This window comes from Oncorhynchus mykiss, chromosome 32 (assembly GCF_013265735.2).
Source record: "Oncorhynchus mykiss isolate Arlee chromosome 32, USDA_OmykA_1.1, whole genome shotgun sequence".
NCBI classification, from domain to species: Eukaryota; Metazoa; Chordata; class Actinopteri; order Salmoniformes; family Salmonidae; genus Oncorhynchus; species Oncorhynchus mykiss.
This window is the reverse complement of record NC_050572.1, coordinates 35,822,723-35,839,325: the sequence shown is the minus strand read 5'-3', so window position 1 is coordinate 35,839,325 and position 16,603 is coordinate 35,822,723. Positions and strand designations below refer to the sequence as shown.

The following is a 16,603-nucleotide window of genomic DNA, read 5'->3' as shown; positions in this document are numbered from 1 at the left end:
GCCTCTTTATCCAATTAGAGGTCACAAGTTCAGTCCTACTAAATCACAACTTTCCAGTGAGCTCAGATTAAACTCTGTGTGACCACCATGTGGCTTGGGAGCTCCCTCTCTCTCTCTCCTTATACTACAGTTATCACTCACTCACTCTCTGTCATTTGGTCAGGCAGTCAGTCAGTGTCTTTCCATCTGTGGATCTTCTTGGATCTATGCTTGTGTAGTAATTGCTTTATTTTACTCCCTACGCTCATCTCAGTCAATATCTCCATGCTTCATCTCTCCCTTCCTAATTCCATCCTTCTCTCCCAGAGCCAGGAAACAACCACAGAGCCAACAATCCCTTCATTCTCTCTACTCTATTTTTACTTCCTCATCATTGAGTGATCTTTCCTCTCATCCTGACAGATATGGGATTTAAAGAAGGGCCATCCTACGGTGTTTTTGTGCTCAATCTCACTCAGTGAAACAGCAGTGGAGAATTACATTAAACTGACATGTGTCATTCCACCCTTTGGTCAGAGAGGGTATTTGTTTGATTGACAGGAGGGAGTTGTGGCTGGGCTTGAAACACCATAGATGATAGAACACTAAGATGCTGTTTAGAAAGGTGTCTGACACTGCCTCTTGGTGGTGGAATTGTGTATTACTCACATTGCAAACATATTTTCTGCATGCCCTGTACAGTACCTTTGGAAAGTATTCAGACCCCTTGACTTTTTCCACATTTTGTTACGTTCCTGCCTTATTCTAAAGTGGATTGAATAAATTAAATCCTCATGTACACATAATGACAAAGCAAAAACAGTTGACATTTTTGCAAATTTGTTAAAAATAAAAAACAGAAATACCTTATTTACTTAAGTATTCAGACCCTTTCCTATGAGATCTGAAATTGAGCTCAGGTGCATCCTGTTTCCATTGATCATCCTTGAGATGTTTCTGCAACTTGATTGGTGTCCACCTGTGGTAAATTCAATTGATTGGACATTATTTGGAAAGGCACACACCTGTCTATATAAGGTCCCACAGTTGACAGTGTATGTCAGAGCAAAAACCAAGCCATGGGCTCTGAGACAGGATTGTGTCAAGGCACAGATCTGGGGAAGGGTACCAAAAAATGTCTGCAGCATTGAAGGTACCCAAGACCACAGTGGCCTTCATCATTCCTAAATTGATGAAGTTTTGAGCCAGCAAGACTCTTCCTAGAGATGGCCTGAGCAATAGGGGGAGAAGGGCCTTGGTCAGGGAAGTGACCAAGAACCCGGTGGTCACTGACAGAGCTCCAGAGTTCCTCTGTGGAGATGAGAGAACCTTCATGAAGGACAACCATCTCTGCAGAATTCCACCAATCAGGCTTTTATGGTAGAGTGGCCAGACGGAAGCCACTCCTCAGTAAAAGGCGCATAATAGCCCGCTTGGAGTTTGCCAAAAGGCACCTAAAGACTGACCATGAGAAACAAGATTCTCTGGTCTGATGAAACCAAGATTGAACACTTTGGCCTGAATGCCAAGTGTCACATCTGGAGAAAACCTGTTACTATCCCTATGGTGAAGCATGGCAGTGGCAGCTTCCTGCTGTGAGGATGTTTTTCTTTGGCAGGGACTGGGAGACTAGTCAGGATCGATGGCAAAGATGAACGGATGAACAATGATTAATTTAATATTTACTTTCAGTGTCCCTGTGTAGAATTTCCACAAGATGAAAGGAACAAAGTACAGAGAGATCCTTGATGAAAACCTGCTACAGAGCGCTCAGAACCTGACGGTTCACCTTCCAACAGGACAACAACCCTAAGCACACAGCCAAGACAACCCTGGAGTGGCTTTGGGACAAGTCTCTGAATGTCCTTGAGTGGTCCAGCCAGAGCCCCGGACTTGAACCCGATTGAACATCTCTGCAGAGACCTGAAAATAGCTGTGCAGCAAAGCTCCCCCATCCAACCTGACTGAGCTTGAGAGGATCTGCAGAGAAGAATGAGAGAAACTCCCCATATACAGGTGTGCCGAGCTTGTAGCGTCATACCAAAGAAGACTTGAGGGTGTAATAGCTGCCAAAGATGCTTCAACAAAGTACTGAGTAAAGGGTCATTTTTATAAATTTGTAAAACATTCTAAAAGCTTTGTTTTTGCTTCGTCATTATGGGGTATTGTGTGTAGATTGATTTTAATACATTTTAGAATAAGGCTGTAACGTAACAAACTGAAAAAAGTCAAAGGGCAACGTACTGAAGTACTTACTAAAGTAAAACTAAGCAATAAGGCCCAAGGGGGTGTGGTATATAGTCACCATTCCAGGCTACGGGCTGTTCTTAAGCGTGACGCCACACAGAGTGCCCGGATACAGCCCTAAGCTGTGGTATATTGGAAATATACCAAACACCCGAGTTGCTTTACTGCTAAACTGGTTACCAACGTAATTAGAGCAGTAAAAAGAAAGGTTTTGCCATACCCATGGTATACGGTCTGATATACCACAGCTTTCAGCCAATCAGCATTCAGGGCTCTAACCACCCAGTTTATAATTAAAATCATACAAGCAATCCAAACACTAACAAAAGGGGTGTTGCAATATGTTTAATAGTAGTTCCAAATGCCGGTTACAGGGAATGTGATTTGAGTAGTTCATCTAGACATTTATCATGAACCATCTTGCAACTTGCTACTAAAACATACTAACAACACAATTTAGATTGCTATGGAGTGTGACGTTTCGTCAGTTACTGCTTTGACATTGACTAGGCTATTAGTCTCTTTTTTCCCCCAAGAGGATATATTTTGGGATTGTCAATAATCTACAGTTCAAATCCCATTGCCTGATATTGTAGAGATTATATACCACACCTGTCTGAAATGGGTATCAGGGACACGAATTGAATTCCATGGGAGTAATGTCTGTCTCACGGAATCAATGCAGGCAAACAGTAATGTCCAGTTGTTTCTGACTACAGCATATTATGGCAACAAGAGAACATGAAAGACACTTGTATTTCTGTACTTTATTACTAGTACGACCAGAGCTTCATGTAGGCCTAGATCTGAAAGCCTACAGAGCCACAACCCCCTCCCCCAAACAGCGGTCCCAACTTCCGTCACACAAATTAAGACGTTCCCCAGAAAGAGATTACACGTAAGGAAAATAACTGAACAAAACAGCATATTTACTTTTAAAAACAGAATTGTCCAAATACCACAAATCTAAAATACATGGGCCGTAGTTACAACACACATTGAACTGGCACAACCACCACTATAGTGCAGACAAAGCTGTATTGATGAGACAGGCCAATAGATATAGCATTGACAATAACAGGCTCCCAAATGAGTTTCAAACATGCTATGCTTGACTATGAGGGGAAGGGTGTAGTTAGGGTTTATTCATTTTGGTCATATTTACAACCTTGACGTTATATAAATCACTATCATGGAAGACTAGAACATTCCCTTACTGCAGGCATTGAGCATCCCTGAGAAATAGTATCTCAAGATCATGCCTGACTGATTTAAGAATCAAAGATTTTAAGCGAAAAGAATGCAACGATAAACACCCTGATGCAGACTTGACAGATAAACATAACTATGTATTAAAATAGAAATATACAGACAGTAGTGTTAAAAAACATTTAAAAATGTGAATCTTGTACAACAACAAAAATGCTGGGACTTCACAACCGGCCGCGAGTCCCATTGGGCTGCGCACAATTGGCCCAGTGTCGTCCGGGTTAGGGGAGGGTTTAGCTGGGGGTGTTTTACTTGGCTCATCACACACTAGCGACTCCTTCGCCTCGGACGTTGGTCGAACAGTGTTTCCGCCGACACATTGGTGTAGCTGGCTTCCGGGTTAAGTGGGCAGGTGTTTAAGAAGCGCAGGTGATGTTTTGGAGGACGCGCGACTCGACCTTCACCTCTCCCGAGACTGTCGGGGAGTTGCAGCGATGAGACAAAGATCGAAATTGGGGAGAAAAATGCTGGGACTGAAGGTGCAGCGGTCACTCGGCTGTTTCACACAGCGTTGCGAGACGGTTCTGTGGAGAGCAATGTGAACATGAGTTTGATGTAACAGCTACTCAGCTTTTACAAAGAAAACCCATTTCAAACCAGCTAAATAAACATGGCTAATGTTAGGCAATCATACAAACATATATAAAGTGCTGTGAAAAAGCATTTGCCCCCTTTCTGATTCTCTATTTTTGCATATTGTTTACTGAATGTTAACGGATCTTCAACGAATATCAAATATTAGGTTAAGGGAACCTGAGCATACAAAGAAAAGAAAGAAGCAGCTCAGTGTGATGTTCTCCTGCAGAATTCATGGTTCCTTCTATTAAGGCAAGTCACCCAGGTCCCGAGGCAGCAAAGCTTCCTCAAACCATCCCACTACCACCACCATACTTGACTGTTGATGAGGTTCTTACTGTGAAATGCAGTGTTTGGTTTTCACCAGGCATAATGGGAACCATCTCATCCATAAAGTTGACTCAAGTTTGCCAAAACGCACCCGGGTGGGTGATCAAGACTTTTGGAAGAATGTTGTATGGACAGATGGGTCCCATTATGCCTGGCAAAAAACAAACACTGCATTCAAATCATATACGGGCTGCGTGGTGCGACTATAGGCTGTTGATTAGAGAAAGTAGCAAAAGAAGCTTGCGCTCTGGTCCTTGCCTCCAGGCTGCACAGCTGTTCTCTCATCAAGTGATCATATTTTACCCCATCAGACTTCTCCATTTAATCTTGTCTTTAATATGTCAAATTAGTTTCGATTTAGAATGGCCAGTTAATCAAATGAGCAAGGGAAGAAAACAGACGTCATCCACGCTCAAATAGTGAATAGAGGCAGCACGTTTTTATTCAGAGTTTTCAGGCCTGGGCTCATAAGCCTATGCATAAGCTCAGGTTGTTTTGAATGAATCATCACCTTGGAAAGCGTTGTCCATTTCCTTGTGTTAGGCTTTGAAACATCCACAAACATGTTTTACACTTTTTCAACCTGCTGCTGAACTTCTTTCTCCAAATTCATCACAGTGAGGTGATTTTAAAAGCATGATACTATTTTGATGATAAGCGTTTGATGTGATTTTCGATTTCATTTGCATTGATGTCAGAGCGGTTAGAGGGACAGCCCAGAGTACCAGGCCATTAACGACCCGATGTTTGTCAGGGTACTTACCAACACATGTCCTGAGTGCATGACTCAGTCACGTGCAATTTAACTGCTTTCATGACTGCCGGTGTGGTGGTAATACGGTGACCGCGACAGCCCTAGTGAAGACCATACCTGTAGCAGACGAATGCTCGTTATGGCCGTCTCATCCAGCTGTCCCAGGTCCACAGTGTCCATCTGACTGGCCAGCAGCTGAATGCTCTGGAACCAAAAACTCTAGGTCAGCAGATTAACCTTATCGACACACAGGAAGTGTGTCAATTTCACTGCACCTATCCGGTGTGTGACAATAAAACAATAATAATCAGGTTGACACATTTTACACAAGTAACATGAACACGCAAACAGTCAGAGGAGTTAGTGAGGGTATTTATCCAAGTCCGATGGTCACACATACTGTTCAGAAAGGACCAGTCTAAAACTGGAAGGCTGATGGCAGCCTGCTTACCACTCCGTTCCCCACAGGGACATTGATGACGATATCATTACCGCCTTCTGAGATAGGGGAGCCGTTGACAGAGATGCTGTACACCCTCTCCTTGTGGCGGGGTATCCTCGTCGCCGGGGTCTTGGGAAGCCTGAGGTATTTGACAACAAGTGAAGCAGTGTCCACTAGCACAGTGGTACCCAATGTTGCTTTGGGGGCCTTCGTATCCCGCCTGGAAAATGTAACTAGGGGAAAGACTGGAAAGACCGTTCTCTAACCACAAACCAGCTTTAGGAAACACTCGTTAAGGACAAACCCAACTAATCTCATTAAAAACAGAACATCACCCTCTGCCAGTTTACCAGGAGTCGAAGCGTGGTGTGATGAGGGGGGTAGGGCCCATCAGGGAGCTGTCCAGCATGTTCCTAGTAGAAGTGACCAGTGGCTTCCTACTGGTCCTGAACACAAGTGGCAAATGAATATCAGAAAGTTATTTGCATGCATACATCCATAAAACACACACCAACACATACAAAAATATTAGCAGATTTTGGCTGAGGAAAGGGTCTTACTTTTTGATGGAGGTGTTCTGCTTGCTGACTGACAGTGCTTTGGCCCTCTTTGACAGAGGTTTCCTAGTTGATTTACCCTGAGAATTGGAACATGTGGCAACAGTGCAGGTTTGAATTAAACATGGGCGGTACTAATACTGATATGGGCTATTGCTATAATTTGGAATAAAAATGTAAAAGCCTAAAGAAAGGAGGCTTTTGAGGACTACATTGAGTCTTCTGAAACTAAACACACGATAAGTCTCCCTAACCTTGCCAATGAATACATCACTAACCTTCTTCCCGCTGGCGATAATAGTGTTCTCCTCATCCTCTGAACTTGTCCTGACTTCACCGCTTTTCGACGTTACTGCAGTGGAGCAGAATAAGTTGAACATTCAGTGGGATCCCTTTCCGTTGCATTTCTCCCCAAGGCGAAGGTCGAGTCCCACCATGACCCACCTAACCGCGCTTCTTAACACCCGTCCACTTAACCCGAAAGCCAGCCGCACCAATGTGTCGGAGGAAACACTTTAACTGACGACCTAACCCGGGCGACGCTGGGCCAATTGTGCGGCGCCCTACGGGACTCCCGGTCACAGCCGGTTGTGATACAGCCTGGGATCGAACCCGGGTCTGTAGTGACACCTCAAGCACTGCAACTTTTAAAATTTAACCTTTATCTACCTAGGAAAGTCAGTTAAGAAATTATTATTTTACAATGACGGTCTACCCGGCCAAACCCTCCCCTAACCCGGCCAATTGTTGCGCTGCCCTATGGGACTCCCAATCACAGCCAGTTGTGATACAGGCCGGGATCAAACCCGGGTCAGTAGTGACGCCTCTAGCACTGAGAAGCAGTGCCTTTGACCGCTGCGCCACTCGGGAGGCCATCCAGTGGGATTCTAAAAAGAGTCAGACACATAACAACAGGTATGCAGTATAGCAAAGAGACTTGCCTTTTTTAGCAGTCTTGGGCAGAATAGTATGGACTTCAGCCATGATGCTCTCCACTTGTGCAGCCTCCTCTAATTTCTGGAAGAAGACAAATAGAGTGAACAGAGACTGTGTGGGTGGCACTTGATGTTGTGTCAAAACCATGGCCAGACTTAACTGACAGTTGATGAAATATTCCATTTTAATTTATACTGAACAAAAATATAAAACATTCAAAGTTTTTCCCATGTTTCATGAGCGGAAATAAAATACGATTTTCCATACGCACAAAAGGCTTCTAGAATTTTACACAAATGTTTACATCTGTTAGTGAGCATTTCTACTTGCCAAGATAATCCATCCACCTGATATGCCATACCTATCAAGAAGCTGATTAAACAGCATGATCATTACACAGGTGCACCTTGTGCCGGGGACAATAAAAAGCCACTAAAATGTGCAGTTGTGTACAGATGTCTCAAGTTGAGGAAGCGTGCAATTGGCATACTGACTGCAGGAATGTCCACCAGAGCTGATGACAGATAATTTAATGTTAATTTCTCTACCATAAGCCACCTCCAACATTGTTTTAAATTATTTAGCAATATGTCCAACCGGCCTCACAACTGCAGACCATGAGTAACCACTCTAGCCCAGGACCTCCACATCCGGCTTCTTCACCTGCGGATTAAACTGTGGGTTTACACAACCAAAGATTTTTCTTTCTCAGGGAAGCTCATCTGCGTGCTCGTCATCCTCACCAGGATCTTGACCTGACTGCAATCCGGCAACATAAACAACTTGAGTCGGCAAATGCTCACCTTCGATGGCCACTGGAGAGGTGTGCCCTTTACGGATTAATCCCGGTTCCAACTGTACCGGGAAAATGGCCGATGTCAATGTTGTGAACAAAGTGCCCCATGGTATCGGTGGGGTTGTGATATGGGCAGGCGTAAGCTAAGGACAACAAACACAATTGCATTTTAATTTTATTGGACAGAGATATGACGAGATCCTGGTGCCCATTGTCGTCCATGGCCTGCATACTCAGACATGTCACGCATTGAGCATGTTTGGGATGCTCTGGATCGACGTGTATGACAGCGTGTTCCAGTAACCGACAATATTCATTAACTTCGCACAGCCATTGAAGAGGTGTAAGACAACATTCCACAATCAACAGCTTGATTAACTATACGCAAAGGAGATGTCTTGCTGCATGAGGTAAATGGTGGTCACACTAGATACTGACTGGTTTTCTGATCCACGCCCTTGTTAGCAGTCAATCAGGAGATTAAGAGTCGACTCCCGTGGTGGTTTGTGCTCAGCCCTCTCTTTTCCCTGGATCAACACAGTTGAGTTTTTCCTTGTTGTTCAAGACCAATTCATTCGGGTGACGGCACCAAGTGTTAGCAGTTGATGTTACTCTTCAAAAACACAGACCAATGCAAATCAGGGGGAGAAAAATAGGTTCATTCAAAAAAGGACAAATCATAGATGTTATGCTGAGAAGTAGATGTTCATTCTCCCCTGTCCTGAGTGATTCTCTCCACAGAACAAAGGGACGGGATGTAGTTTTATAACCCAACCCTAGCCTGTGGTTGACCAATTAGAATTCCTTGCAATAGAACTGGGCCAATGGCCAAATAACAAGTATCCTGTTTCAGGCTCAATGCCTTGACAAATTCCTCCCATGTCTGACCCGTTAACCATTAACTCCCTATTACAGAAAAAACACTATTTCCATTGATACCGTTAGTACCAGAGGTGGGACCAAGTCATTGTTTTTCAAGTAAGTCTCAAGTCTTAGCACTCAAGTCCCAAGTCAAGACAGGCAAGTCCGAGTCAAGTCTCAAGTCCTAAACTTAGAGTCCTAAACAAGTCAATGTGCTCTTCACCAAATGTATTACCATTTCATATTTTTAACAAGAGTAATAGTTAGTATAAGATTTACGCAAATCATGAATGCTTTTAAAAATACCTATATACACACACACTGCTCAAAAAAATAAAGGGAACACTTAAACAACACAATGTAACTCCAAGTCAATCACACTTCTGTGAAATCAAACTGTCCACTTAGGAAGCAACACTGATTGACAATAAATTTCACATGCTGTTGTGCAAATGGAATAGACAACAGGTGGAAATTATAGGCAATTCGCAAGACACCCCCAATAAAGGAGTGGTTCTGCAGGTGGTAACCACAGACCACTTCTCAGTTCCTATGCTTCCTGGCTGATGTCTTGGTCACTTTTTGAATGCTGGCGGTGCTTTCACTCTAGTGGTAGCATGAGACGGAGTCTACAACCCACACTCAGGTAGTGCAGCTCATCCAGGATGGCACATCAATGCGAGCTGTGTCAAGAAGGTTTGCTGTGTCTGTCAGCGTAGTGTCCAGAGCATGGAGGCGCTACCAGGAGACAGGCCAGTACATCAGGAGACGTGGAGGAGGCCGTAGGAGGGCAACAACCCAGCAGCAGGACTGCTACCTCCGCCTTTGTGCAAGGAGGAGCAGGAGGAGCACTGCCAGGGCCCTGCAAAATGACCTCCAGCAGGCCACAAATATGAATGCTCAAACAGTCAGAAACAGACTCCATGAGGGTGGTATGAGGGCCCGACGGCCACAGGTGGGGGTTGAGCTTACAGCCCAACACTGTGCAGGACTTTTGGCATTTGCCAGAGAACACCAAGATTGGCAAAATCGCCACTGGCACCCTGTGCTCTTCACAGATGAAAGCAGGTTCACACTGAGCACGTGACAGACGTGACAGAGTCTGGAGACGCCGTGGAGAACGTTCTGCTGCCTGCAACATCCTCCAGCATGACCGGTTTGGCGGTGGGTCAGTCATTTCTTTGGGGGGCCACACAGCCCTCCATGTGCTCGCCAGAGGTAGCCTGACTGCCATTAGGTACCGAGATGAGATCCTCAGACCCCTTGTGAGACCATATGCTGGTGCGGTTGGCCCTGGGTTCCTCCTAATGCAAGACAATGCTAGACCTCATGTGGCTGGAGTGTGTCAGCAGTTCCTGCAAGAGGAAGGCATTGATGCTATGGACTGGCCCGCCCGTTCCCCAGACCTGAATCCAAGGGAGGAGATCCCTCAGGAGACCATCCGCCACCTCATCAAGAGCATGCCCAGGCGTTGTAGGGAGGTCATACAGGCACGTGGAGGCCACACACACTATTGAGCCTCAGTTTGACTTGATTTAAGGACATTACATCAAAGTTGGATCAGCCTGTAGTGTGGTTTTCCACTTTAATTTTGAGTGTCACTCCAAATCCAGACCTCCATGGGTTGATAAATTTGATTTCCATTGATCATTTGTGTGATTTTGTTGTCAGCACATTCAACTATGTAAAGAAAAAAGTATTTAATAATAATATTTCATTCATTCAAATCTAGGATGTGTTATTTTATAGTGTTCCCTTTATTTTTTTGAGCAGTGTATTTATTAATTTCCAAATAAACGTTATATTTCCATAGAAATACATGGGTAGCCATGAGAAAGCCCCCCCCCACCCCGAATAGTGATTGACTATGGAGGATCGCAATCGCCCAACCGTAACACACACATTCCCTCTCTGTGTGGTTACAGTAGGCTAACGTATGTCAATGGTTTTAGGAACAGCAGTACCATCAGGCAGGATTTAGGCTACCAACTGCCTAGCCAGTTGTAGCTCCATCTTGGGTGCAATGATCACGTTCCTGCACTGACTGACTGTGTGGAGGCTCATTGATTTAACGTTAAGTTATGCTACACTAGCAAAGTTATATATAGCTGTCGGCTATATTAGCCACGATTTACCATTCTTTGTGCAGCTTCAAATGTCGAACAAAGTTGGTTGTTGCGCCTCCGTCTGTAATTTTCTTCCCGCATGTCTTGCAAGTTGCAATCCATTTTTTTGGTTGATACACTGTCGTCTTTATATCCGAAAATAATCATTTAGGGTATCATCTTTCCAAGGGATCCATCTGAATTCACCCGCTGACGTTCCTCTGCACTACCATGCACAACTTTTTCTCAGCTAGCACAATTTGGTCATCATATTTGTGACTCGAGTCCACCTCTGGCTAGTACCCTCTTGACCGTTAGTACTCTGCGTTGTGTATTATTTTCTACAATTCTTACACCCCTACCTTTTTTTTAAAGGTACCTGTGACCAACAGATGCATATTTTGTATTCCCAGTCATGTGAACTCCATTGATCACGGCCTAACAAATTTATTTCAATTGACTGATTTCCTTATATGAACTGTAACTCAGTAAAATCTTCAATTGTTAAGTTTATATTTTGGTTCAGTGTAGAAAACTCACCTTGACATCCTCCACCGGTGACTTTGGTTTCTCTGACCCTGAGGGGATAAAGGAGACGTTTTATCTGACAAACGTACACAACATACGCTACATGACCAAAAGTACGTGGACACATACTCGAACATCTCATTCCAAAATCATGGGCATTAATATGGAGGAGGTCTCCCCTTTGCTGCAATAACAGCCCCCACTCTTCTGGGAAGGCTTTCCACTAGATGTTGGAACACTGCTGCGGGAACTTGCTTCCATTCAGTCACGAGAATTAGTGAGGTCGGGCAATTAGGCCCAACATTTTATCCCAAAGGTGTTCTATGTGGTTAAGTTCAGGGCTCTGTGCAGGCCAGTCAAGATCTTCCACACCGGTCTCAACAAACCATTTCTGTATGCACCTCGCTTTGTATACAGGGGCATTGTCATGCTGAAACAGAAAAGCACCTTCCCCAAACTGTTGCCACAAAGTTGGAAGGACAGAATCATCTGGAATGTCATTGTATGCTGTAGCTTTAAGATTTCCCTTCACTGGAACTAAGGGACCTAGCTCAAACCATTAAAAACAGCCCCAGACCAATATTCCTCCACCAAACGTTACAGTTGGCACTATGCATTCAGGCAGGTAGCATTCTCCTGGCATCCGCCAAACCCAGATTAGTCCATCGGACTGTCAGATTCTGAAGAGTGATTCATCACTCCAGAGAACGCGTTTCCACTACTCCAGAGTTAAATGGCGTTGTGCATGGTGAAATTAGGCTTATGTGCGGCTGCTCGGCCATGGAAACCCATTCCATGAAGCTTCCGATGAACATTTTTTGTGCGGACGCTGCTTCCAGAGGCAGTTTGGAACTCGGTAGTGAGATTTGCAACTGAGGAAAGACAATTTTTACGCGCTTCAGCGGGCCTGTTCTGAGCTTGTGTGGCCTACCACTGCACAGCTGAGCTGTTGTTGCTCCTATACGTTAACTTCACAATAACAACACTTACAGTTGACCTGGGCAGCTTTACCAGGGTAGAATTTTGACAACCTGACTTGTTGGAAAAGTTGCATCCTATGACACTGCCACGTTGAAAGACACTGAGCTCTTCAGTAAGGCCATTCTTCTGCCAATGTTTGTCAATGGAGATTGAAATCGAGCACACAGCCATGCACTTTATTTTAAGAATGTGAAAAGTCAGAATAAGAGTAGAGAGAATGATTTATTTCAGGTTTTATTTATTTCATCACATTCCAAGTGGGTCAGATATTTACATACACTCAATTAGTATTTGGTAGCATTGCCTTTAAATTGTTGAACTTGGGTCAAACGTTTTGGGTAGCCTACCACAAGCTTCCCACAATAAGTTGGGTGAATTTGGCCCACTCCTCCTGACAGAGCTGGTATGACAGTCAGGTTTATAGGCCTCCTTCCTTGCAGATGCTTTTTCAGTTACGCCTACAACTTTTCTATAGGATTAAGGTCAGAGCTTTGTGATGGCCACTCCAATACTTTGACTTTGTTGTCCTCAAGCCATTTTGCCACAACTTTGGAAGTATGCTTGGGGTCATTGTCCACTTGAAAGACCCATTTGCGACCAAGCTTTAACTTTCTGACTGATGTCTTGAATTGTTGCTTCAATATATCCACATCATTGTCCTTCCTCATGATGCCATCTATTTTGTGAAGTGCACCAGTCCCTCCTGCAGCAAAGAACCCCCACAACATGGTGCTACCACCCCCGTGTTTCACGGTTGGGATGGTGTTCTTCGGCTTGCAAGCCTCCCCCTTTTTCCTCAACCACTCCACAAATGTATTGTTTAACTATAGTTTTGGCAAGTTGGTTAGGACATCTACTTTGTGCATGACAAGTAATTCTTCCAACAATTGTTTACAGACAGATTATTTCACTTATAATTCACTGTATCAAAAGGTCAGAAGTTTACATACAGTAAGTTGACTGTGCCTTTAAACAGCTTGGAACATTTCAGGAAAGTATGTCATGGCTCTAGAAGCTTCTGATAGGTAAACCTCCAAATGACTCAAATTAGCCTGTGGATGTACAGTGCTCAAATAAATGAAGGGAACACTCAAATAACATCCTAGATCTGAATGAAATATTCTTATTAAATACCTTTTTCTTTACATAGTTGAATGTGCTGACAACAAAATCACACAAAAATGATCAATGGAAATCAAATTTATCAACCCATGGAGGTCTGGCTTTGGAGTCACACTCAAAATTAAAGTGGAAAACCACACTACAGGCTGATCCAACTTTGATGTAATGTCCTTAAAACAAGTCAAAATGAGGTTCAGTAGTGTGTGTGGCCTCCACGTGCCTGTATGACCTCCCAACAACGCCTGGGCATGCTCCTGATGAGGTGGCGGATGGTCTCCTGAGGGATCTCCTCCCAGACCTGGACTAAAGCATCCGCCAACTCCTGGACAGTCTGTGGTGCAATGTGGCGTTGGTGGATGGAGCGAGGCATGATGTCCCAGATGTGCTCAATTGGATTCAGGTCTGGGGAACGGGCGGGCCAGTCCATAGCATCAATGCCTTCCTCTTGCAGGAACTGCTGACACACTCCAGCCACATGAGGTCTAGCATTGTCTTGCATTAGGAGGAACCCAGGGCCAACCGCACCAGCATATGATCTCACAAGGGGTCTGAGGATCTCATCTCGGTACCTAATGGCAGTCAGGCTACCTCTGGCGAGCACATGGAGGGCTGTGCGGCCCCTCAAAGAAATGCCGCCCCACACCATGACTGAACCACCGCCAAACCGGTCATGCTGGATGTTGTTGCAGGCAGCAGAACGTTCTCTACGGCGTCTCCAGACTCTGTCACTTGCTCAGTGTGAACCTGCTTTCACCTGTGAAGAGCACAGGGCGCCAGTGGCGAATTTGCCAATCTTGGTGTTCTCTGGCAAATGCCAAACGCCCTGCGCAGTGTTGGGCTGTAAGCACAACCCCCGACCAAATCATCAGCCAGGAAGCATAGGAACTGAGAAGTGGTCTGTGGTTACCACCTGCAGAACCACTCCTTTATTGGGGGTGTCTTGCTAATTGCCTATAATTTCCACCTGTTGTCTATTCCATTTGCCCAACAGCATGTGAAATTTATTGTCAATAATTGTTGCTTCCTAAGTGGACAGTTTGATTTCACTGAAGTGTGATTGACTTGGAGTTACATTGTGTTGTTTAAGTGTTCCCTTTATTTTTTTGAGCAGTGTATCTCAAGGCCTACCTTCAAACTCAGTGCCTCTTTGTTTGACATCATGGAAAAATCTAAAGAAATCAGCCAAGATCTCAGGAAAAACAATTGTAGACCTCCACAAGTCTGGTTCATCCTTGGGAGCAATTTCCAAATGCCTGAAGGTACCACATTCATCTGTATAAACAATAGTACGCAAGTATAAACACCATGGGACCACACAGCCGTCACACCGCTCAGGCAGGAGACGCGTTCTGTCTCCTAGAGATGAACGTACTTCGGTGCGAAAAGTAAAAATCAATCCCAGAACAGTAGCAATGGACCTTGTGAAGATGCTGGAGGAAACAGGTACAAAAGTATCTATACCCACTGTAAAACGAGTCCAATATCGACATAACCTGAAAGGCCGCTCGGCAAGGAAGAAGCCACTGCTCCAAAACCGCCAAAAAAAAGCCAGACTATGGTTTGCAACTGCACATGGGACAAAGATTGTACTTTTTGGAGAAATGTCCTCTGGTCTGATGAAACAAAAATATTACTGTTTGGCCATAATAACCATTGTTATGTTTGTAGGAAAAAGGGGGAAGCTTGCAAGCCGAAGAACACCATCCCAACCGTGAAGCATGGGGGTGGCAGCATCATGTTGTGGGGGTGCTTTGCTGCAGGAGGGACTGGTGCACTTCACAAAATAGATGGCAACATGAGGAAGGACAATGATGTGGATATATTGAAGCAACATCTCAAGACATCAGTCAGGAAGTTAAAGCTTGGTCGCAAATGGGTGTTCCAAGTGGACAATGACCCCAAGCATACTTCCAAAGTTGTGGCAAAATGGCTTAAGGACAACAAAGTCAAAGTATTGGAGTGGCCTCAATCCTATAGACCAGCTCTGTCAACTTATTGTGGGAAGCTTGTGGAAGGCTACCAGAAACATTTGACCCAAGTTAAACAATTTAAAGTCAATGCTACCAAATACTAATTGAGTGTATGTAAACTTCTGACCCACTGGGAATGTGAAAGAAAGAAAGAACATTGTAAATAAATCACTCTACTATTATTCTGACATTTCACATTCTTAAAATAAAGTGGTGATCCTAACTGACCTAAGACAGGGACTTTTTACCAAGATTAAATGTCAGGTATTGTGAAAAACTGAGTTTAAATGTTTTTTGGCTAAGGTGTATGTAAACTTCCGACTTCAACTGTATGTGTGTGTGTGTGTGTGCGTGACACACAAAAAAAGTATCTCTAACCAACCTTTCCCATGTGGTTGTCATCAGGTGCATGAGTCTTCACCTAACTTACCACAATGCTCAAGCCAGTTCATCTGCCTCACTGCTTTAGGCAGCTTGATCACAGCCATGTTGAAGAAGTTGTCTGCATCTTTCAGGAGGCTGTTTGTCCTCTCCTTCAGCCTTTCAACTACAGTTTTCACTGAAAATAAAAACGTTAGTATAACTTCTCCAACCCCACGTTAACATTCACATAATGGCTAACAGCTAACTTGCATATACATGCTCTTTGTCTTTGGTCCATACCCTCACTGTCAAAATCTTCGAGAAAAGCCTCCAATTTGTCCAACTTGGGGTTTTTACGTTGTTTGGTCGTCTTCTTTGGTCGTCCCATTGTGACTCTGTGCATTGGTACCAACAGTAAATTGGTGCTTGGGATAGTCAAGCTGCTAAAATGTTGCTAGTAGTAACTAATGTTAGCTAGCCCTTTAACTATTCAGGCATCATGAGCTAGCTAACTTTACATGATTTAGCCAGATTGAAACTGCTCCGTTTCAAAAGTCCCTGTTTCACTTCAGATTTGAAATACATAAAATGCATTGGTATTCTAAACATTGAGGTTAACTGTTTGACATATTTAATTTCATTATGATTTACCCGGTGACGGTATTTTTTTCTTTCCTAGTTAGAAACGCAATTCTGCTGCTCCCTCTCTTTCCAGCTGGATAAATTTTAAAATGTCCACGCAGACGCAGAATGTGTCAGAGATCAGCCAATAAGGATACGCTTTACC

At 44.1% G+C, this 16,603-nt stretch overlaps 1 protein-coding gene across 2 annotated transcripts; it reads right to left on the bottom strand.

Moving 5' to 3' along the window:
• Window positions 1-2,555: 2,555 nt before the first annotated feature.
• On the bottom strand, window positions 2,556-16,591 carry LOC110489309 (borealin). 2 transcript variants are annotated; one of them, XM_021562023.2, is made up of 11 exons: window positions 16,468-16,591; window positions 16,117-16,211; window positions 15,884-16,012; window positions 11,393-11,430; window positions 7,096-7,171; window positions 6,433-6,506; window positions 6,158-6,234; window positions 5,948-6,043; window positions 5,607-5,736; window positions 5,273-5,359; window positions 2,556-4,019 (listed from the first exon to the last, which is right to left on the bottom strand). In XM_021562023.2, the coding sequence occupies exons 2-11, from the start codon at window positions 16,202-16,204 to the stop codon at window positions 3,984-3,986; spliced, it is 831 nt and encodes a 276-aa protein (XP_021417698.1). In that variant the 5' UTR covers window positions 16,205-16,211; window positions 16,468-16,591; the 3' UTR covers window positions 2,556-3,983. The 2 variants fall into 2 exon arrangements, with proteins under 2 accessions (XP_021417698.1, XP_021417697.1); XM_021562022.2 differs by having other exon boundaries at window positions 16,117-16,574.
• Window positions 16,592-16,603: the final 12 nt, after the last annotated feature.

Coding starts and splice junctions, on each gene's coding strand:
- LOC110489309 (XM_021562022.2), bottom strand. CDS start 16,219: ATGCACAGAGTCACAATGGGACGACCAAAGAAGACGACCAAACAACGT. Junction 7,172..11,392: donor CACCGGTGGAGGATGTCAAG/GTGAGTTTTCTA, acceptor GTCTTCTTCCAG/AAATTAGAGGAGGCTGCACA. Junction 6,044..6,157: donor CAGAACACCTCCATCAAAAA/GTAAGACCCTTT, acceptor ACTTGTGTTCAG/GACCAGTAGGAAGCCACTGG.